Source organism: Megascapheus bottae, chromosome 5, assembly GCF_031878675.1.
Source record: "Megascapheus bottae isolate mThoBot1 chromosome 5, mThoBot2.hap1, whole genome shotgun sequence".
Classification (NCBI taxonomy): domain Eukaryota; kingdom Metazoa; phylum Chordata; class Mammalia; order Rodentia; family Geomyidae; genus Megascapheus; species Megascapheus bottae.
The window spans coordinates 25,162,285-25,186,282 of NC_143513.1; the positions used below are offsets into that span (position 1 = coordinate 25,162,285).

General features: G+C 39.8%; 1 protein-coding gene across 2 annotated transcripts in view; it reads left to right on the forward strand.

The window, feature by feature from the left end:
* The first annotated feature begins 2,506 nt into the window (after positions 1-2,506).
* Positions 2,507-23,998, forward strand: part of Wipf3 (WAS/WASL interacting protein family member 3) — a 51,986-nt gene continuing 30,494 nt past the window's right edge. For both annotated transcript variants that reach the window (XM_090332817.1, XM_090332819.1), the window contains exon 1: positions 2,507-2,661. In XM_090332817.1, coding sequence (XP_090188943.1) covers positions 2,560-2,661 — 102 coding nt within the window. In that variant the 5' untranslated portion in view covers positions 2,507-2,559. The remainder of the gene's footprint in view (positions 2,662-23,998) is intronic.

The window sequence follows — 23,998 nt, forward strand, 5'->3', positions numbered from 1 at the left end:
TTTGCTATGTGCTACCACAACATAAATGAACAGAGACAATAGTGTGTGGTGTGAAATAAACCAGACTCAAGCTAACAAATACTGCATGCTTCCACCTACATGAATTATCTAGTAGATAAGCTCATGCATATAGAAAGTAAAGAAAAGGGGTGGAGAAATAATGGTTTTATGGATACAGAAGTTCTGTTTAGGATGAATGGGCAGTGGTCAGAACTACACTGCATTGGCACAGCAAGGTAGTTCACGCCTGAAATCCTAGCTACTCAGCTGAGATCTGAGGATCAAGATTCAAAGCCAGCCTGGGCACTAAAGACCTTATGACTCTTATTTCCAATTAGCCACTAGAAAACCAAAAGTGGGCCTCTAACTCAAGGGTTAGGGTGTTAGCCTTAAACCGAAGAGCTCAGGGACATCACCCAGACCCAGAGTTCAAGCCCCATGACCTACAAATAAGTAAATAAATAAATAAACAAACAAAGTACACAGCATTGGAATGCCACTGAATGATATACCTGAAAACAATTGAGGTAATAAATCTTATATTATTTTTATCTTGTCACAACATATTAGATAACACAGTAACACAAAATCATATCAGATTTTAAACCTTTAAGTCTATGTTCTAATCCCAAGTTAACCAGTTGTTAAGAATGTATATAACTTTAAACAAAGCCTTTCTGTCTACAAAAGTGAGGATCCTAGCCGGTCACTGGTGACATATAACTGTAATCCTAGCTATTCAGGAGGCTGAGATCTGAGGATCATGGTTCAAAGCCAGCCTGGGCACAAAAATCCTTGAGACCTCATCTCCAGTTGACCACCAAAAAAATGTAAGTGGCTCTGTGGCTCAAGTGGTAGAGCCATTGCCTGGAGTTGAAGATCTCAGGGACAGTACCCATGCCCATAGTTCAAGCTCCACAACTAACAGAAAAAAAAAAAGTAGGGATCTTGCTAATCATCCTAGGAGATTGCTGTAGGAATTGATGTGATTAGCCTGGTACATAGTAATAACTATGTAGGTAAAGGGATCTGATTTATGAACAAAAAATCTAGAGGATTATGTTGAAGCATTATGTTGTATAATTGTTTTTTTCATATGTTTTTATTGTAATTAATAGAAGGGTTACATGATATTTGCCAGATAGAAGGTGCATTAATTCACATACATTGATACCCTTCCACCTGTCTTGGTCCCTATTTCCCTCCCCCCACACCCCTCCTCTTGTTTTCCCCCTTCCCTATCCAATTTCAAATAACCAAATACAAATATATCCGATATATCAGATAACAAAGTGAGATACTGTAACAATATGAGATAACCAAGGGACAGCAAAAGAGATGAGAGATAACATAGTATCTGTTTTTCTGCCTTTGTAGAGATAAGAATATTCTTATTTTTCTTTTTTTTTTAAAAAAAGAATATTCTTATGAAATACAACTGCCATTGGATATTAAAAGTGAAAGAAGAATGGACAGACCTTGTTCTGGTCTTGGAATCCAGGGACTACAGTGCTGGCAGTCACATAAAATGACTGGGCCTAAGCTTGATGCTTCAGTTTGTACTTGGAGTGTCTTTAGGTTATCATATTGCTTTTCCTAACGTGCAAATTGTGTGCTTTCATTAGTACAGGCTTCCTGTCCTTGTAGTATGTCTTGAAAAGAGGTCTATGGCACGCATCAGTACAGAGAGAGAGGGAGGAGAGGGAGAGAGAGAGAAAAGAGGGCCTACAGAAAAATCATGTGTAGCAAAAACGAGATAAGAAGTCTATACAGAGAAGTAGCATGCACACATCCAGATGTCTGTGCAGAAACTAAGACATGAGACAGCAAAGAAAGAACTGACAGGAGAAAAGGAAGCAAGAAAATAGTTAATGCCTTGTGTAAGTCTGCTTGAGGCTGGCATCATGCTAATGTGAAGCCTGTGAAATTCCGAAAGATTAAATTTCATTGTCTGCTTAGGAAGAGGGTCCCATTCAGAATGCACTGAAATGATTTTAATGTTAATAATCTAAGATTACGTTATTAGGGAGAAACAGGTACATACATATGTTTATATGTTCTATTTCTATTCTGACAGAAAGCTAAGCTCTATTTGTTTTACCACCAAGTGATTTCTAAAATCTAGCTACTTTTGTCAGTCCCTAAAACTGCCTACAGTGTGTGTGTTTCTCATAAGATAAGAGATTTAAGTTTAAAACTATCCCTTTGCCAGATAGCCCATTCTTACAATCCTAGCTACTCAGGAGGATGAGATCTGAAGATCGCCATTTGAAGCCAGCCCAAACAGGAAGTCAGTGAGATTCTTATCTCAATTAATCACCAAAAAGCTAGAAGTGGAACTGTGGTTCAAGTGGTAAAGCACGAGCCTTGAACAAAAAAGCTGAACCAATATGCAGGCCCTGACTTCAAGTCCCATACTGGCACAAGTAATAAATTAATAAATAAATCTATTAAATTATAAATCATAATTATTAATTAAATAAAACTATCTCCTCTTTTTCAGAGCAGCAGTTCTTTCTTGGGACCATTCTTGAGCAAGAGACATCAACGCTGTGACATATGCCTGTGCCACCGCCACCACCACCACCTCCCCCACCTCCTCTGCCTCCCCCTCCTCCACCACTCGTGGCTCCTCCCCCTCCTCCACCATCTCTGCCTCTGGTAAGACCAGTTTGTTCCATCTAGTTTACTGTGGCCCATAAGCCACTTGATTATGTTCACTTCAGCATTCAGATCTTCAATATTTGAAAGCAGCTACTGCCAAGCTCCCGTGTCAGGTGGATCTTCAGTGATGTCACTTACTGTTTCCAAGCTAGCTTAATCCAGGGATATCTCACCCCAGTTCCTGGGCACATCCTACTTCCACCCTTTTGGGAGAGGAATCCATTATTTCCTCTCTACATCCTGGTGCTTAATACAGGATTCCCGAGCCTTCTGGAATGACTTTCTATCTCACTGGAAATCTCACATGTAAGGCCATGCCAAAATGCCCAGCTGATAAATAAGACTGCAAAATCAGGTTCCAGTGTGGTCCTTGGAAGGTGTTAATGATACCCTGGGCTTCCCTTTAGCTTCAATAAGATAACTGGCACTTGACATATCACAGTGTCATGCAAAATGTAAATCTAACTGAAGATTCCTTAGCTATACAAGACTGAAACTGGTCTATTTGAGTTTTCAGTTTATGTTGCCTCCTTCTCTTGTGTCTGTCTCTCTGCCTCCCCCGACCCCTCTTTCTCCACTTATTCATTGGTTCATTTGCTTTGGATTTCAGAGAGGCCCAGGGAAAGTTCTGAACTTCAATATCAGTACCTTTATGATCTGATAAATTTTGGTTTGGAATCTGTGTTGTGCATTATAGACACTGAGCAACATTCTTTTCATCTACATCCTAGATTCTAGTAGCACCCCTCACTTGGAGGGGGGCAGGGGAGAAGTCCAGAGTTGTATTTGTCAAGCAGTTTTATTACTGTCCAAATGCCTGAGAAAAGCAATTTCCTTGCTCTGTGGATTCAGAGGGTTCTTCTATTGTGGTGGAAAGGAGAGCAGGACATTTCACTGCATGGCAACCAAGAGAGAAAAAGGGAAAAAGAAAGCACAAAGCAAGATATAGTCCCCCAAAACACCCCACCAACCCCCATCCTGCCTTTCCTACTTCTTCCAAGGAAACTCTACCTCCTATTTTTCACAGCTTCTCCAAAAACCATCATATTGTGAATCCAACAAGGATGCTTCATTAGGTCAGAGCCCCAGGGTATCATGGGCTCTAACAAACACATTTAGAATTATACTTACTAATCTCCTAGGCATTTCTGGAAGAAGTCAAATTGACAATAAAACTAATGCTGATTTCAATAATGGTACAGAGTAAGTAGCCAGTTAAACAACAAACATGTCAAAACTCAAGTTTTTAGAGATTTGGGGGGTAAACTTCCTTTAAACATTGCTAATGACACACAAATAGCTGGGGCTCAATACATGTTAAACCAGACTTTCTGGAGTGTTTATGGCAGATACCAACAGATCTCTATGTAAGAGCTTTCCCTGATGATCAGTAATTTATTTTTTTTTCTTTTTCTTTTTTTTGTTTTTGTTTTTTGTTTTTTATTGTAATTAGTAAAAGGGTTACATGATATTTGCCAGATAGAAGGTGCATTAATTCACATACATTGATACCCTTTCACATGTCTTGGTACCCATTTCCCTCCCCCCCCCACACCCCCCACCCGTCTTGGTTTTCCCCCCTTCCCTATCAAATTTCAAATATCCGAATACAAATAAATTCAATATACCCGATAACAAAGTGAGATACTATACCAATATGAGATAACCAAGGGACAGCAAAGGAGATGAGAGACAACATAGTACATTAAGGACAACAATCATTCATTATATGGCTTTTGTTTCAATATCCTCCACCTCACTCCAGTTAGAATGGCCAGGATCAGGAAAATGAATAACAACAGATGCTGGAGGGGATGTGGCCAGGAGGGATCACTACTACACTGTTGGTGGGAGTGCAAACTCGTTCAACCACTATGGAAAGCAGTGTGGCAGTGCCTCAAAAGGCTAAACATAGAACTCCCCTATGACCCAGCAATTCCACTACTGGGCATTTACCCAACCATCCAGAAACAAGGGCATACTAAATCCACTAGCACAACAATGTTCATTGCAGCATTATTCACCATAGCAAAGATATGGAACCAACCTAGATGTCCCTCAGTTGATGAGTGGATCAACAAGTTGTGGTATTTGTACACAATGGAATTCTATGCTGCTGTCAGAAAGAATGACATCGCCCCATTTGTTAGGAAATGGAAAGACTTAGAAAAAATCATATTAAGTGGAGTAAGCCAGACTCAAAGGAACTTAGGCTCAATGGTTTCCCTCATTCGTCATAATCAGTGGCAACCTTGGGCTCTCCTAGCAGAGATCTGCAATAGAGCAAAATCTTGATACATAAAGCCATATAGTATGAAGCTAATTGAAAGGACCTCCAGGATATTGATGATCAGTAATTTAAGAAATTACTTAAGAATTTAATCCAAAAGATATAGAAACAAAAGCCATATAATGAGTTATTGTTGTTCTTAATGTACTATGTTATCTCTCATCTCTTTTGCTGTCCCTTGGTTATCTCATATTGTTATCTGATATATTGGATATATGCGTATTTGGTTATTTGAAGTCAAATAGGGAAGGGAGGAAAATAAGATGAGGGGTGAGGGTGGGAGGGAAATGGGGACCAAGACATGAGAAAGGCTATCAATATATGTGAAGTAATGCACCTTCTATCTGGTGAATATAATGTAACCCTTCTATTAATTACAAAAATAATATATGAAAAAATAGAATTTAACCCAAAAGGAACCAAAAAGATTTCTGCAAGAATCTGTAGGGAAATGCTCCTTATTCTACTAAAAATATCTACAGTGGGTTTTTGAGGACTAATTAGATTATACTATGCCTTTAATTAAAATGTAATCAAGCCTTAATGTTAGTTAAGATTACATCTATAGGTACTATAAAAAATGGATAAACTGGGTGCTGGTGGCTCACACCTCTTATCCTAGCTACTCAGGAAGCTGAGACCTGAGGATACTGGTTGAAAGTTAGTCCAAGGAGCTTTGAAGCCAGTCTGAGAGACCCTTATCTCCAATTACCACCAGAAAGCCAGAAATGGAGATGTGATTCAAGTACTAGAGTGCCAGCCTTGAGCAAAAGGATACTCAGGCACACTTAGGGACAGTGCCCAGGCACTGAGTTCAAACCCCAGGACTGGCAGACACACACACACACACACACACACACACACACACACACACACACACGCAGAAATGGAGAAGTAAATAGTTAATAAGTAAAGAGTGAATGTTCTTTGTGCATAAAAACTTTCAGATAAATTGAGTAATGTGAGCACAAGTATGATCAGTAAACAGAAATACAAATCTGTGTGTGTGTGTGTGTGTGTGTGTGTGTGTGCGCGCGCGTGCACTCATCAGTTCCCAGAATTATACTCAGGACTTCATGCTCTTCATAGGCTTTCTTGCTCACGATCACAGCTGGTATTCTACTACTTGAACCCTGCCTCTACTCAAGCCTTTTGCTATTTAAATAGAGATAAAATCTTGCAAATTTTGTTTTGCCTAGGCTAGTTTTGAACCTTGACTCCAGGTCTCAGCCTTAAGTAGCTATCATTACAGATGTGAGCCACCAATGTGGATTGGTTTGGCTTTTATTTTATGTCATTACTATTGGATACATGCAAGTTAAAATACAGATTTGGTGTTCTTTCCTTTTTATTTTGAGCATTTTAAATCCAAAAATCCAGAATCTGAAGTATTATAATATCCAAAATATTTTGAGCATCATATCAGTGCTCAAAATTTTTCAGAGGTTGGAGCATTTGGGATTTCAGGTTTTCAAATTATGAATGCTCAATCAGCTACTTAAATGTTCCAAATCTGAAATCTTTTTTTAGCCCAGTGTTTTAGATTTAGGAATAGCCAACTGTCATGAAAAACACTTTTGTACCTATTTGTTTGTCAATTGCGTATCGTATTTGACCCCTTTTTTATTTATTTGGATACCATCTCAGACATTTGCCTGTGATTGACCTAGAATCACAGACTTCCTACCTAAACCTTCTGTGTGACTGAAATTACAATGAACACCATACTGGAGCATCAAGAACAGAGATCTTCTAGTTCTTACTGGAAACAAAAATTGTTATAATTCCCTAGTTTGGAAACATAGATCAAATACTTTATGAAATGGGCATAATCTATGACCCAGTTTCATTTCAAGCATTTTTCTTTAACTAATTATAGTGTTGAGAAATATGTAGTCAGCATATTACTGGACGTGTTACTTACAAGCAACTAAGTAAGAAAAAACCAAACAAAATTTTTACTACCAAGTATTTGGTTAATACATTGATAGAAAATGAATTTTAATGGCCTAGACAGCCATGACAATCTTATGTAGTGTGGTGGTGTGCACCCATTATCCAAACACTCAGGAGGCTAAAGCAGGGAAGATCAAGAATTTGAGGCCTCTCGAATATGGAAGTAAGTTTCAGGCCATATGGCTCTACATAGATACATAGATATCAAAATAAATCATATCCAAACTCATAAATGATTCAAAGACTGTGTATGAAAACTGAATCACTAAGTGAAAGCTTGGGAGAAAGACATGTCCTCAGTGTCCCAAGAATCACCCACCGATGGCTGCTGCTGCTTCTCTTCCTCCTCCTTTTCTTTCAGTGCTGGGGATTAATCTAATGCATCATTTATGCTAAGCAAGTGTTCTGTGATTGAACTATACTCTGCAGCCATTTCCTCCTCCTTTTTGTAGAAAGGAGAAAATTTCTCTTTTAAATGAATTAACCTTCCTATTACCTCCATTGGAACAACCTTGTATCACTAGCCACTTGCTGTCGTGTAGAGAGAAATACATAGCATCACTTTGCAATAATCATCCAAAAATGTGTTCAGACGCATATATTGACCTATGCTCTTTGCAGTATAGATTAGCAAGGTGAATCCTATGGCCCAAATCTAGCTTATGGACCAGATATACCTATATGTGTATATATAGATGGATACAAATAGATCTAGAGTATGTATAGACAGACAGATAGCTAGATGAGTAGATAGATAGATAATACGTATATGGCTAGATCTTCAAAATAGTTTTTAAAAAACAAGAAATATGTTATTCTTCCATGAAAATTTTCTGTGATTTTTTTAAAATAATAGACTTATATTTTCTGCCTTCCTCTCCAGCCTCCTCCCAGCCTCTTTCCTGGTGTCACCCACTTCAGGGCTTTAGCTGTGCTGTGTGTTATGGTAGAAGGAAGGCTGTTTCTCCTGGAGTCAGCTCAAAAGTCTTTCTCCTACCAACACTGGCTTTGATACATATCTTTAAAATCCTCTTTCAGGGAAGTGACTAGTTTTTAATTCTTCTTTTATTTGATTGGCTTCTGCATTTAATATTTTGTGTTCCTTTGTGCTTGATTTAAGCTAGGCACTCAGCTCACTCATGAATGATGAATCTGTAAAGAAGGGTAAGAAATGGAGTTAACCAGGATCCAGGGTGGTAAGCATCAATATTGTTAAGGATTAAAAAATTACTCAGGGGCCAGGAGTTTGGCCTAGTGGTAGAGTGCTTACCTAGCACGCATGAAGACCCGGTTTCAATTCCTCAGAACCACATAGAAAAAGCTAAAAGTGGTGCTGTGGCTCAAGTTGTAGAGCGCTAACCTTGAGAAAGCCCAAAGACAATGGTCAGGCTCAGAGTACAAGCCCCAAGACAGGTAAAAAAAAATATTTAATGGTTTTTTGTTAAAACAAGATAAAGAAGACTTTATTCAGAACCCAAGAGATAGGTACAACTGCAATGGGATTTACCTTGGGAATGAGATATTGGCCTTGTCTCTGAATACATCATGAACAAATGGGAGTCACCCAATGAGGCTCTGTGTGTGTGTGTGTGTGTGTGTGTGTGTGTGTGTGTGTGTGTATGTGTGTGTCAGTGAATGGATGCTTATGAGGAGAAAAGATCAGGAGTCAGGAGGATTTTGGATAAGCTGATGTCACAGACATGTTGTTGGAAGCAGACCAGTGTGATCAGGCAGTAGCTGGGTGGTAGAGATTAAAGAACCCAATTAAATATACAGGGTAATCATATATTGAGAGCTGGGGAGAGGGCAGTTCTTCTTCAACCAAACTAGATCTTATAAATAAATGTGCCAGTGGGTCTAGGTCAAGGTTGAGGAACCTGACAAAAGTTTGGTCAAACAGAAAATCTTTATTCATATGAAGATTTCTCCTTCCCATAACTCACCTCACTACTTCCTCCTTATCTTTAAAAAAAAAATACATGGCAGTAGAGAAGGGAAAGGGCCAAGGGAGCCTGCTGAAGCCTTGTTTCTCCAAGGTTTTGACTCAGCCTAACAGACCCAACTCTCTGCTTTTCTTCCTTCTCTACAGTGTATATTCTGTCTTTCAAGCTCCTTTTTTTCTGTGCTTTCCTTTGTTTTTATTTTAATAGTACTAGAAATTGACTTTATGGCCCTACACTTGCTAGACAAATGTTTTACCACTTAAGCCTTGCCTCCAGCCCTTTTGTTGCATTAGTTATTTTGAGTTAGTGTCTCATTTTACATCTGGGCCAATCCAGAGTGTGATCCCCCTGTGTTCCTAGAGGTCATAGGCTCACACCACTGAACCTCACTGTTGCTTGATAGAGTCCCGCTGTTTTCTGCCTAGGTTGGCCTCAGACCTTAACCCCCAATATCCTCCTCCCAAATAGCTAGGATTAAACTTAGAACTGCTTCAAGCTGTACTCTATGGCTCCATCCCTTTAAAAATCAAGTAACAAATTCAAATTTCCCTACATGGTGCATCAGTTCCTATATTTAAGTTATTTTTATTGCTTTGTTTACACAATATGAATTTCATAAATACCTAAAGAAGGTACAGGATGGTGGGTTTGGCTTTCGAATTACATAATTTTATTGAACTTTTGTTTTCAAATGATTTTTGATCCCTCATAGCTAAAGTTTCCAAAGTGAACTGAACAGGCTGTTTGAGCTTAGTGAATTTTGTTTTCTGGCCACAATCACACAATCCAAATGTACACATCATCCACTAGTAGACAAGTTTTGGAGTTGGATTACTCAAACTGAGGTGAACAGTAGAATTTAGGACCATCACTTATGTGTTTAATTATAAAATAAATTCATGGATTTTGAGCCATAATTTTTTAGTATTACCATTCAAACTAAACACAGAAGGAAGGAATGTCCAAGGACTGGCTGGGTGCATTTTATTGTATAAATACCAATCAGAGACTGGCTTGGACTTTATTTCTGAACCATTAAAACAATTCAGAGGATGAAGGTATTTTTTTTCTGCCCTTACACTCTCAGGCTAATATTTTCTAATAATACTGAAAGAATATTGTAATGAGAAGTCTCTTAAATGCTTCGCTCTTCTGTTCCTTCTTTGCAATTTGCCAGAGTCTTTGTCTACATTCAGGAAGCTTGGCAGCATGATTTCTTTCTCCTATTGACTTAAGAATGGCATAATCCATGGACAAAATCAACTCAGCACTGATGGAAAGTATCAGCTGTGACTTACACACAGAGGTTCCCCCACCGTGTAGACTAGAAGAGTTCACAATACAGAAAAAAATATGCCCAGGTGTAAAGGGTGAGGTGGAGACAGTGTTGGAAGTCCCATGGGAGACTTAGAGTTTTATGTTTGCTGTTGTTTAAAAAAATAATAATAAAAGCGGGGGTGGGGAGTGCTCCTTGGAAGTGTTCTGAATAGAATTGCATATTACATTACATTCTGGAAAAGGCAATTTGCATGTTTTACCCATTCATTTAGAATAATGAGAGGCTTAAAAATTCTGAAATACTGTCACTCATGACGGCTTTCCTGACATTGCCATGCTTTGATTAGTGTGGCTCATAAGGAATGGGAGAGATTTGCCCAGAATAGACAGTGTGGATCAGGAGAAAGTTTTTGCATCAGTCCATCCTATGAGCATTATTTCAGTTGACACACAGTGGTCTCGGTGTGCCAGTTTCAAAACAACACATTTGTGTTCAAGTCTTGTCAAAACTTTGATTCTCCCTGTGTTTGTGAGGTTACAGCAAAGCATTAACAGTGCTTTCTTGAAACCCAGAGTCCATCTTTGCAGCAAATTTCCTGTCTGCAAGTGGGAGAGGTGTGTCAGATCCTGCCACTCATGCTTCCAAAAGACCATTCAATTCGGTATGTAAATGTATTTCTTCTTTCACAGCTGTGAGGTGGGTGTGTGGCTGTGACAGAAAAAAGCAGGCTTGCTCTGGTGTGCTGAAGTGATTGTGCGCTGATAATGCCCCAGACTCAGCAGGAGCAGCCTATGGGCAACCATGAAAGGCCTTTATCAAATGTCCTCATAGCCCAGAAGCAAGAAGGTTGGAGCCAAGGGCTCAGTCACAGAACATAGGACACAATGGATAACCCTTAAATGTGGTCCATTTCTGGAACAATGATTCCTCACTAGAGTTTTTTGTTTTGTTTTTTTTTATGGTACACCTGAACCTTCTGTCCTTTGCCTTTGGAATCCATGAAATTCCATAGTATTACTTATAGCCTTGTAAAAGCCTTCTTGTCTTCTGAATAAGTCACTGTTTATCTTCCAAGTCTGCTTCTCATGTGCATGGAGTTCTTTTCTAAATAGCTGAGTCAGGGGTGAGATGAAAGATGAGCTTTAAGGTGAGGGTTCCTGTAGTAAGCAGCTAACGAGTGACTGTGACATGGAAGATCCATGCCTAAACATGCTCAGTTCGTGGCCTGGTGTTCATTCCCAAGAGGGTGAGTTTCCTGAAGATATTCTAAGTCACTAGGCAAATCTCTGTGAGCTAGCCAGCCACTGTTTCTCATTCTCCACCTGCACAGCCACAGCATATTCTAGGTTGTATTTTACTAAAACACCAGCAACACATCTGTATTCTTGTAGGAATGTTTTACAAAGTAAATACAGATATTGTAGAAGTAAAAGTTAGGGACAACAGCAATTAATGCTTGGGCATTTTTTTTAAAGATTGCCTAGGTATTTAAAAGATTGCCTGGCTCATGGGTATAATCTTAGCTGCTTATAAAAGGCTGAGAATGAGAGGACAGATTACAGTTCAAGGCCAGCTTGGACAAAAAAGTTGGTGATACCCTTCTTTTTTGCCATTGATAAGAAATTTACTATTTATTTTTTTTTGCTAATCCTGGGGCTTGAACTCAGGGCCTGGGCACTGAGCTTTCTCAAGGCTAGTGCTCAGCCACTTGAACCACATCATCACTTCCAGCTTTTTCTGTGTATGAGGCACCAAGGAATTGAACCCAGGGCTGTGTGTATTCTATACAAGCACTCTACTGCTAGACCATACTCCCTGCCCAAATTTACTTAATTTACAATGCTGGCATTGTACAGAGAAACATTTAACAGGTATATTGATAATTATTATGAATTTGAACTGCTGAAACTTGTTAACTGGAACATTACTGCTTTATATCCCAGTTACATTAAAATTCACACACAAATGAACATGGAAAACCTGCCAATACCTGATTTCTGTCCCCTAATTTTCCACTCACAATCACATACTTAGGTACCTTAGGGGGAAAAATGTAACATTCAGACCCACCAATAAGAGAAAGAAGAATAAAATTGCTATTTTTTTGCATTTTTTATTGTAATTAGTAAAAGGGTTACATGATATTTGCCAGATAGAAGGTGCATTAATTCATGTACATTGATACCCTTTCACATGTCTTGGATAAAATTGCTTTTGGGGAATGAAATGCTTCCCATCTAAATGGATTCTTAAGCGTTGTTCTCCATGTATGCAGTATGCATGCAGGATACTGTTTTGGTTGCACTCATGGCACAAATAGCACACAAGTTGGTATCCAACCAGATAGGCCTCATTTTGTCTTCTGCAATCATAGATCTGCTTTGAAGTCCTGGGTAATTTCTTGCTGTAGACCCTGGAAAGGGAGCTTACAAATCAGTTCAGTGGACTTCTGATAGTATCAAACTTCCCAAAGCACCACTCTATCAGACTTGGGTCCCTGGGATTTCTTCACCTCATCTTTACCACGCTGTGAGCAGCTTTGTTTTGTGTGTGTGTGTGTGTGTGTGTGTGTGTGTGTGTGTGTGTGTGTGTGTTTGTGTTGGTCCTGAGTGGGCCTTGAACTCTGGGCCTGGGCATTATCCCTAATCTCTTTTTGCTCAAGGCTAGCACTTTGCCACTTGAGCTACAGCACCACTTCCAGTTTTTCCTGAGATAAAAATCTCTTGGATTTTCCTGCTAGGGCTGACTTTGAACCACAATCTTCGGTCAGAACTCAGGCTCCTGAGTAGCTAGGATTATAGCACAGTAACCCATAGCACCAGTCTTAAATAACTTTTTTTCCCATCTACTTTTTCAGATCTGAGGCCCAAACTTGGGCCTTGTCCTTGCTAAGCAATTGCTCTTCTACTGAGCTAAATCCTCAACCTGAGGCTTTTATAGCTAGTTATTCCCTGGGTGCTTTAGCACTGGTGGAGTTACAAGCAGTCTGCTTGGTTGGTACAAGCCATGGTTTAGAAGGTCTTATTCACCCCCTTTTCTTCTTCTCCTGGAGCTAGGCTAATGAGAGGCCACATTGGCATTGGAGAGCCACTGAAGCACAAAAGCAGCTGCCATGACGGACCTTTCTTAACCCATAACCAGGTATAGTTGCAAGCATAGAAGACTAAAGAAGGAAGAAGGCAAGGATTGTGGTTCCAGGCAAGAAAGTTCAAAGAGACACCATCGCAATGGAAGAAGCCAAGCAGAATGGTGTACATCTCTTTGCTAACTAAAATAGGGAGATTAAAAAAAAAGAGATGCTATTTTATGGCTCAGTGGTAGAACATTTGCCAAGCAAGTACAAGACCTTGAGTTCAAATCCTAGTCCCTCTACAAAGAAAAGGAAATGCCAGAAAGCATTATTTAGCACAGTCTTCTCCATTCCAGTTGGTTATGGTTTTCTAAGAGAACAGACCGGTACCTTTGCTTTACACCGGTACAATATTTTAAAACTCAGGAAAAGTACACCATGTACATGTATTATAATTGGAAGTAATAGATTTCCACTTGGTAATGATTAAGTTCCCACTGTAATACAACCTTTTCTCAATAGAGGAATTTGAATGCGCTGTCAAGCTGGTGAAAGCAGGATTCCACCTGTCCCCTGGGGAGTATTTAAAATGCAAAGGCGTAAAAACGTGCTCATGCCCTAGCACCCACTGTTCAGTTCTCATTGTGCTAAGTTCTCATCTCAGTAGGGACTGTGCAATGTTGCAGCCTGGTGTGTTTAAAAACAAAGACAGTTTTAGAATCAGACAGATTGGAAATCAAATCCCACATGCGCTGTTACTTCCCCAGTTTCCTCATGAAGACAATAATGGCCCCTTTCTAATGTAGGTTTCTCCGAGCATGAAAGCATCACAAAGGGAGGATATTTTGTCTTCCTTGTTCACGTATACCCCTAACACTTCAGCAGTGCCTGACACATAGTGGCAGTTGGTAAGTATGTTGAAACGAGATTTCAATAAGTTAGTTGTTTACAGCTGTTTTCTTAACACATTGTAGTTTCAGTTATTTCAGAGACCAGAAAAACTGGGCAAATCTTGGATTCATAAATTCAAGTCAAATACCCTGTAATCAGTGCAAGGAAATAGGTCAGGTATTCAAAAGTTAAGCTCAAGGATCGAAGTGGAGTTACCCTAAGTGAAGAGTTAGGCCAGTGGTCTGAAAGTAGTCCACAACTCAAGAAAACTAAAGTTTCCTGGAGTTCTGAACCTACCCTGTCATTATCTGCTCTGCATGTGGATTCTGTGGATTTGGTATTTTTCCTTCTCACCCTTTTGGTACAGAGATGAATGGATCTGGATCCACAGGTGTAATCAGAAGTAGCTGGCACACGGTCTGGACTATAGGATTGTTCTTACTGTGGTGAACAATGCAGGGGCTGGCAGAATGACCTTGAGGTGTCCTTTGGCATCCATTCAGCAAAATAGTAACATGATTTGTTAAAGTCTTTCTTTTCTCAGATGCTGTTGATTTCAGCCTTGACAGTAGCAAACCAAGAGACTGATGAAGAAGGCATCAATGGTTTCGGTGTGCGTGTGTGTGTGTGTATGTGTATGAAAGAGACAGAGAGAGAGAGAGAGAGAGAGAGAGAGAGAGAGAGAGAGAGAGAGAGAGAGAGAGAGAGGGAGAACGAATGAGAGAGAGTTCTTTGGGATTTGTAGCAGCTCTTCAAAGCTGAGATTCAAATATTATGGCTTTTCCTCTTTTTGCCTGAGTCAAATATTCATTTAAAGTCTATTGACCAAGCAAACGTGAAACATGGGTGGGACATATTTCTTTTTATTGGTTGTTATAAGGAAATTATAGTTCATTTATAGTTAATTTTAGTTTATTTAATAACATTGCTGTAATTTTAGTAGTTCTTTCTTTTAATAATAAACATTGAACAACCTATGGAAGATACACAATGTTAAATATATATGGCTTTTGTTTTTATTGGTCCTGGGGCTTGACCCCTGTCCTTGGGCTGTTGTGCTCAAGGTTATTGTTCTCCCTTGGACCACACCTCTACATCTCTTTTTGGTGGTTAATTGGAGGTGAGAGTCTCTCAGGTTTGTCTGCTCTGCAATTGCAATTCTCAGATTCAGCCTCCTAAGTAGCTAAGATTACAGTGTGAGCCTATGGCACCTGGGGGTGCGAGAACTATATAATATATATATATACTATATTAGTATATATATTAATATATACTATATTAGTGTGTGTGCACACGTGCACACGCATGTCAATCCTGGGACCTAAACTCAGTGCCTGTGTGCTGTACCTGAGCTTTTGTGCTCAAGGCTAGCACTCTACCACTTGAACCACAACTCCACCACTGGCTTTTTAGGTCATCATTTGGAGATAAGAGTTTCACAAACTTTCCTCTCCTGTCTGGCTTTGGACTCAGATCTCTTGAGTATCCAGGATTACAGGCATGAGCCTACATGTTTTCAAAAAAAAAAACAAAGATTTGTAAGGGAAAATACATTGAGGTATGTTGGATTGGGAATGCAGGTTAGCTATGAGTTAATAACTGTGGTAAAGCTGATTAATGGTTCCCATTTGCATATTGACATATTTCCATAACTGAAAACTTTAATGGCTATCAAATAGTTCATTTAATTCAAAAATAATGGGACAGAATCAGGAAGTTATAAAAACCTGCTTTCATCATTAATTCAGAGGGGAAGTTAAGATGATTAAGATATATATTTTTTAATTTTATAAAATAAGACAAATTATTCAAAATTCTATTGATAATCTGTAATTTGTCTCCTCCTCCCCTCATACAGCCTGGTTCTTGCTATTCTAGGGATTATATTAAGTCTTGGTTTATTTTGTTTTGTTTTTAGTATCCCTTCCCTACAGCTAGAATAAGTAGATTGGTTAGTGGAATGAATTGAGTTTTCTCCTAAGGTAAACGGATACAAGGAACTTTAAAAGGTAGCTGTGGGTTCACCCGAATAATCTCCCCTGCTACTTATTTTTCAAACAAACTTTGAGACTCAGGGAACACCAGATAAGAAGCAATGGTTGATGAAACTGTTGCATTTACAGTTCTCTGCCCCAGTCCAAGGACATCTAGCATGACTTACATTGTCTTCTTAGACAAACCACAGAGAGCAGAACTGAAATAATTGTTAAAATAAAATTCCCCCAGTCAGCAATTCTTCTTAAGGGCAAGGTCACAAAATGTGGAAAAGTTTTTACCTTCATCAAGCTGACTAAATGCTTCTTGTAACCACCTGAAGGACAAACCTGCAGACCTAAATAAGCTAGCAAAAAACATATAATGCATATATAATATAAATATATATAATGTAAAAATTGATAATATAAGTATACAGCCAGGTACCAATGACTTCCACCATAATCCTAACTACTCAGGAGGCTGAGATCTGGGATCATAGTTGGAAGCCAGCCTAGGCAGAAAAGTCTGTGAAATTTATCTCCAATAAACTGTGCAGAAAAAGCCATAAGTCATGCTGTGGCTTAAGTGGTAGAATACTAGTCTTGAGCAAAAAGAGGCTCAGAGACAACACCCAGGCCCTGAGTTCAAGCCCCAGGACTGGCAAAAAAATAAATTTTATATAGCTATATAGATACATATAAATTGAAAACATAAAATGTAAAATATAAGGATTATTTGTAATTGTAATATAATTATATGTAGTACATGATATATGTATAGTTATATAACATATTATGAAAACACTTATATAATGTATTATGACTATGTCATCATTAAATGACATGGGACAATCATTGAAGAGAAAATAGGTCTTGATTGTACTAATAAGGAATTCTTACACATTCCAGAAATACTCTAGCATAAAGACATGACAGTGATGGTTTTCTAGGTAGTTAACTCTTAGACAATGTTGGGTAATTAATTCAGAGCTAATAACCATTAGTCAAATATGTTATATTTTCCTCTGAATTTTTTCTCACCTAACTCTGTTTCCCATCTGGTTAGCTGCTCAACCATGCGCAAACTCACCCATCAATTTAATTCACACATCAGTTCCTCTTTGTCGTTGGGGTTGTCATTTTAGCCCAATTTTCTGTACCTGTTTTTTTGTTGTTGTTCTGTGTATTTATTTATGGCCAAATACCTTCTAGTCTTTACCCTCATCTGGAAAAACTCATGACTGTTTCCCCTCACCAGGACCATTCTGTGCCACTCTCTCCCAACTACTGTGTCCAAGTGAATAATGTAGCATAGCATCACCATTAGTGACAGTGTCAGACTCGGAGTGTTTGGCTCAGTGATTGAGCAATGGACCTTCAAAGCATAGTGAACTTTATGAAGTTCAATACTGTTTCTTCGTGCTGTACTTTGGCAGGAACAGCTACAGGGTCAGCTGCAGGGCTGGGTACACTGATATTAAACTAAGCCCCATGAAATGATCTTCCTTGAACTGGATTTACCAATGCCCTATGTGTCACCTTGAGCATCCCAACTTTGGGACCCACTGTAAGACGTCATTGGAAGATGGTGAGAAGCACTGCCTTTTTCCTTTTTATCTACTTGAATTTCAGTTTATTGTAATTGTTGCTAGGTATTAATTTAATATAAAAGCTATTGTAAAGTGTGAGGTTTGGGTCTATTTTCTTTTTGAAATTTTGTATGTAAGTAATTATGTTTTTTGTGTGAGTCTTAGGGCTTAAATTTGGCCTGGGCATTGTCCCTGAGCTCTTCAGCTCAAGGCTATCACCCTACCCTTGAGCCAAGCCCCACTTCCATTTTCTAGATGTTAACTGGAGATAAGATTCTCAGGTTCTTTTGTGCCCAAGCTGGCTTTGAACCTTGATCCTCAGATCTCAGCCTTCTGAGTAGCTAAGTTTACAGGCGTGAGCCACCACACCCGGCTTATATTATCTTTAAGTAATTGTCCAAAGGGGTTTCAATTCAACATGTTAGTTTATGAGTACAGTGAATTTTGATCAATGTTACCCCTTTCATAATTCTTCTTCATTTCCCCCAATCCCACCCATCCACTTGATTTTCCTAGTTCCATTTTCATATGTACAAGTTGAATATTATAACTGCATTTGCCAACTCTTCCTCTCTCCACTTGTCCTCTCCATTCGTCTACCTCCCCTCCCCTCTGACACCACAGATTCAACATCCTGGTATTTACTTTGTTAAATTACAATTTAAGTTTGAAAGAGTTATACCTTGGAATCTTCCCCTTGAATATATCAGACTATATCAGGCATACAAGCCTCTGTATATTTACATATATATTGATGGCTTAGATCTGATTTCCACACATGAAAGGCAACATGAATCCTTTGTCTCTTTGAGTCTGTTTTTTAAAGGCTATATTTCAAAGTGTAAACTTCAGAGTCTTGATGATGGGTGTGTGGGGACACATGATCACATCACACCTGCCCCTAGCCTCGTCTGAGCAGCCAATGAGATTTCAAGTGAAAACCCTTAACATCTCACGACAAATCACACAGGCTCCTTCTTATTCATACATGAAAGTCGCTGAAACATGACAGCTGTATTAGGATACATTATTCTTGCATCTGTTTCTTTAAGCTTCAGATATCAGGAGATCCAGGACCAGCAAGGATCAAACTCAGCACCCAGTTCCTTAAGTCATTGTGATTCCCAGAACACTAATCCTCAGTTCAGCAGCCCAGTGTAACATCAGATCCTTTCTCTATGGAGAGGCTGTGCATGCCAAGGCTCTCATTCTTTCTGCTACCAGTATATCGCCTTACATAGGGTTCCTGGTAAACCCAGGAGTCTGCTAGAGGTTCAAGTGGGGAGGACAAACTTGTAAAGAGGGAGATGTTAAGCTGTGTGCTGGTGGCTCACACCTGTAATCCTAGCTACTCAGAAGGCTGAGAACTGAGGATCAAAGTTTAAAGCCAGTCCAGGCAATAAAGTCAGTGAGACTATCTCCAAATAACTTCAAAAGCATAAATGAACCAAAACAAAACCCCTTGAAGTGGAGCTGTGTCTCAAATAATACAACACAAACCTTGAGCCCAAAAGCTCGGGAACAACACCCATACTCAGTGTTCAAGCCCCAAGACCAGTACACACATAGACACACACATATACACATCCCCCCCCAAAAAGGAGGATGCATTCAAAATTATTTATTGGCATGGAGACTTTTCCTTAGCAATTATTATAGTACCTTTAAATTACTCCTTAACATGGTGATTGGCTAGCATTTTAATATACATCTTGATATGAACCTCTGATCATTCAACATCCTCTCTGAGACAGGTGGGTCATTGTCTATAATTTAGAGTCCCATAGAGGTAGACTCTCAGGAACATATTTGGTTCAAGTAGTTCTTTAGGGGGCTTTGCACTGCTGGGAACACCAGGAAACTCTGTGAAGCCTGTTGTCCCACTAAATTTTGTTTCTGTCTGGCACTTAAGAGTAGTCAATCTTCCCATGGCAAAGACTACAAACAGCCCACAGGGTTGTGGTCAGAAGCCAGCAAGGCAGAAACAGCTATACATGGGATGACCCATGGCATAGTCACAAGTATGTCTGTCCACAAGGGAAATTCATAGAGGGAGAAACTGAGAGTAAGCAAAAGTTAAGGACTGACTTGGAGCCACCCAGCTGGTTAATAACTTTGAGTTCCTTACAGTCTGCTCCTGACATCTCCTTGTCTCCTGGCTGGTTATGTCCTAAAACTGAGCTGGCCAAACTAGGATTCTTTCCCAGTGTTTGTTATGTGGCTCCTTCAAGTGGTTCATTTTGCACAGTGTTTCAGATTCTTTGAGCCCAGGGGCTGCCTACGTTCCTTTCCTGAAAAAGGACACATTGACTAAATTCCTTAAACATGCTGCGTTCTAGTTTGGTCCTCTATTAAAAATGCAATCTCGGGCTGGGAGTTTGGCCTAGTGGTAAGAGTGCTTGCCTACCATGCATGAAGACCCAGGTTTGATTCCTTGGTACCACATACATAGAAAAAGCCAGAAGTGGTGCTGAGGTTCAAGTGGTAGAGCTCTAGCCTGAGAAAGTCCAAGGACAGTGTTCAGGCCCTGAGCCCAAGCCCAGGACTGGCAAAAAAAAAAAAATGCAATCTCTTTGTGGTTGATATGAAGGCGAAATAAATTAACATGTATAAAGTATTTGACACAGAATAGGGACCACAAATGTGTCCATTGATTCTGGTCAGTTATGTATGAATACATATTTCCCCTTTAATAACATGTTCCTGGCTGTAGAGTTAATGTAAACAAGTTGTGAATCAAATAGTCACATTTCATCCCAGCATTCATGATTTTTTGGTGTTTGGGTTTTTTTAATTAGTATCATTGTTGTTTGTGCTGATACTAGTGGGCTTGCATTCAGGGCCTGGGTGCTGTTTAGTTTTATAGTCAAGGCTAGTGCTCCACCACTTGAGTGAAAGGCCCACTTCCACCTTTCTGGTAGTTCATTAGTGATAAAAGTCTCATGGACTTTTCTGCGCAGTCTGGCATCAAACCACAGTCTTCAGGGACTTTACCACAGTATGTGGAAGACAGGAGAGAAAATAAGTCAAGAGCTATGGAGCTGAAATTTAACCAAGATGCCTAGCAAATATAAATGCTGCCCTGTTGGATAGCGGTAATCCTAACTACTCAGGAAGCTGAGACCTGAGGATCCTGCTTCCAAGCCAGTGCAAACAGCTTCAGAACTAGTCTGAGAGACTCTTATCTCCAATTACCACCAGAAAGCTGGAAGTGGAGCTGTAGTGAGAGTTAGAGTCAGCTTTGAACAAAACTAGATAGAGAGTTCTCCCTGAGCAAAAAAAATAAAATGCTCTAGAAAAGGGCCCAGGCCCAGGCTTAGGATCAGCATACACAAAAAATCTTGTATAAAATGATAAATTAACAATATACCTGGAGCTCTCTGGTGACACTAGAGTTCGCATTGCGCATCTCATGTTGCTTATGACATTGCCAAACATTCTCTCCTCTAAATTTTCTCCATATTTATAGAACATTATTCTGAGACCTCAAAAGAATTTTTAGCTGTGGCTCAGTTCTTACACAGAGCTGAGATGAAACACACAGTGTGACATTCCAATGTGCACTATTAACATGTACCACTAATTATCAGTGTGTGGTAAGGAAATTAATCTTAATATCTGCCTGATCTGGACATGCTCTCTTGCTTGTTTGCTTTATTTATTTATTTTTGTGCCAGTTCTAGGGCTTGAACTCGGGGCCTGAGCACTGATCTTAGACTTTTTCTCAAGGCTAGTGCTCTACCACCTGAGCCACAGCACACTTTTGGACTTTTCTGTGTATGTGGTAACAAGGGATCAAACCCAGGGCTTTGTACATGCTATGCAAGCACTCTATTACACTAGGCCAAACTCCCAGCCCTAGAAATACTCTTTACGATGAGGTCAGTGACAAATTTTATAGACTTTTGTTTAATTTACACAGAAGGAGCGCAGGTCCGTAGATCTGTTCAGACCACCCTGCTGCAGACCTGACCTGGGACAGGTAGCTTGTTCAGTTACCTAGTCCTTGTTGATAAATGTTGGAGACATCCAGTAGCAGCAGCTGTGGCAGCATCACTACAGCAGAGACCTGAGGTGTTGTGGGTTAAAACTGTTCCCTCCCCTACTCAGCACCAGTTGTTAAAGTCCTAATCCTCAGTACTTGAGAAAGTGACTCTTTCAAGAGAGATATTTACAGGGACCAGGACTGTGGCCTAGTGGCACAGTGCTTGCCTAACATGTACAAAACCCTGGGACTGATTCCTTGGTACCACATGAACAGAAAAAGCTGGAAGTAGAGCTGTGGCTCAAGTGGTAGAGTGCTAGCTCTATCAGTACCTAGGCCCTGAGTTCAAGCCCCAGGACTAGCAGAGAGAAGGAGGGAGGGAGAGAGAGAGAGAGAGAGAGAGAGAGAGAGAGAGAGAGAGAGAGAGAGAGAGAGAGAGAGAGAGAGAGAGGGAGAGGGATAGGGATTTACAGAGATAGCAAAAGTAAAATAAGGGCTATGCCTTAATCCTTTAGGGTTGGTAAACTTTAAAGGAGACTAGGACAGAATCAGAGAGGAAGAGCCCAAGAGAGATCTTACTAGAAGTTAACCAGGCTTAATCCTTGATCTTGTTATACTTTGAGTTCCTAAGACTGTGAGAATGAACCCCTGCTGTTTAAGCCATCCAGGTTATGATGCTGTGTATGGAAGCCTGAAGAAATTTATCCCACTGCACCGTCATTAGGAGGTACTTGATGCTGAATCACTCTCCACTCCATGAGCTCGATGCACTTCTATCTTCTGCGTGTCCATTGCCGCTCCTACCGCACTTTCAGAAAGGCCCACCAGAACACCTGCATTTCTAGAGACACATTCACAGCCTGGGCTTGTGCCGGGGCCAGCCGGCAGCAAATTGGGATTCCTGAAATAGGGGGCAGGGACTAGGAAAAAATAAAAGAGAGACAAACAGATGGGGTTCGGGAGGGCTACAGCCCAAACCAGGAGCCACAGATTAAGAAGCCTGTAGCCCAAGACTGTAGCCCAGTTTATTTCAAGTTCCATCCTTAAATACTCTTCTTAAAACTAGGGAACTGCCAGAGGCTACATTCATACAAAATAGTAATCAAGTCACAAATAGGATAAATGAGAAGCGATTAATATTGCCAAAGTCATCTTGATAAGAAGTGATTGACATTGCTTAAAGTTATCATGATAAGAACTACTTCTTTGTGTACACAATTGTGTGGGTCCAAGGTCACTGACCCCACAGTCACAGTCATTAACCCCACAGTCAGTCACTGACCCCACAGTCGGTCCCCAACAGGCTTGAACCTTCACTCCTGTGATACTGCATGTCCAACATCCCCAAGTTTCTGTGCTGCTTTGCTATGTTTTGTCTTTGGTCGTCCAGTATTCAGAAAAGAAAGGAAAAGGATTCCTGATTACAAAAAGCCTTCTCACTGTAAGACCTAGTTTAGGGCTTTGCTTCTAATGACATAGATGCTGACTCTACAGTAGCATTAATGTACTGCAGAATCAATAGGTAAGGAACTACTATTTCTAGAAGCTCTAGGGCCAGTTGTGTCAATTCTTTACAATGATTGGCTCATGTTTTAGTATCCACTGTGGAAGGATTTTTCAGCAAGCACAAAGCAGATGACCCTGCTGCCTTATCATGCAGCATCTTCAGATTTCTTTCTTAGAATCCCCTTCTTTCTGATAGTATTTCCTGTAAAGATAGGGCTCAATTGTGACCAGAGCTGCTAGGCAGACCCACTATGAATAAGACCAGGAAGACTTAGGGTAGATCTGAAGATACATAAGTATACTACGTAAGGCAGAAACCATGAGAAGTCAACGGTAACCTACTTTATACCAATAATCACACTCTCTTTTTCTTTGTTTTCCTCTTTTTTCTTTTTTCTTCACCCAGTTTTATTTCACCTAGACTCTGCTACCAAAGTTAGCTACAAGAAACCCAGGCCTTGTAATTAAATTAGAACTTAAACTAATTTTAAAAAGTAAAAGAATTTCAACTAAGAAATTAAATATGTTACATAAGTATAGTGCAAATGTGGACATACATATGGAATATATATATGTACATATATATGTATATATAAATGTACATATTATATAGATATAGATATATTTGTGGCCAGTGGCTCATGTCTAAAGTCCTAGATGCTCCTGAGATCTGCAGACCATGATTTGAAGCCAGCCCAGGTAAGAAAGTTTCTGACATTCTCCAGTTAACCACCAAAAAGCTGGAAGTAGAGATATAGCTCAAGTGGTAGTGCTAGCCTTGAGCAAAACAAGGTCAGAGACAGTGCCTACACCCCCAGAGTTCAAGCCCCAGAACTGGCACACAAAAAA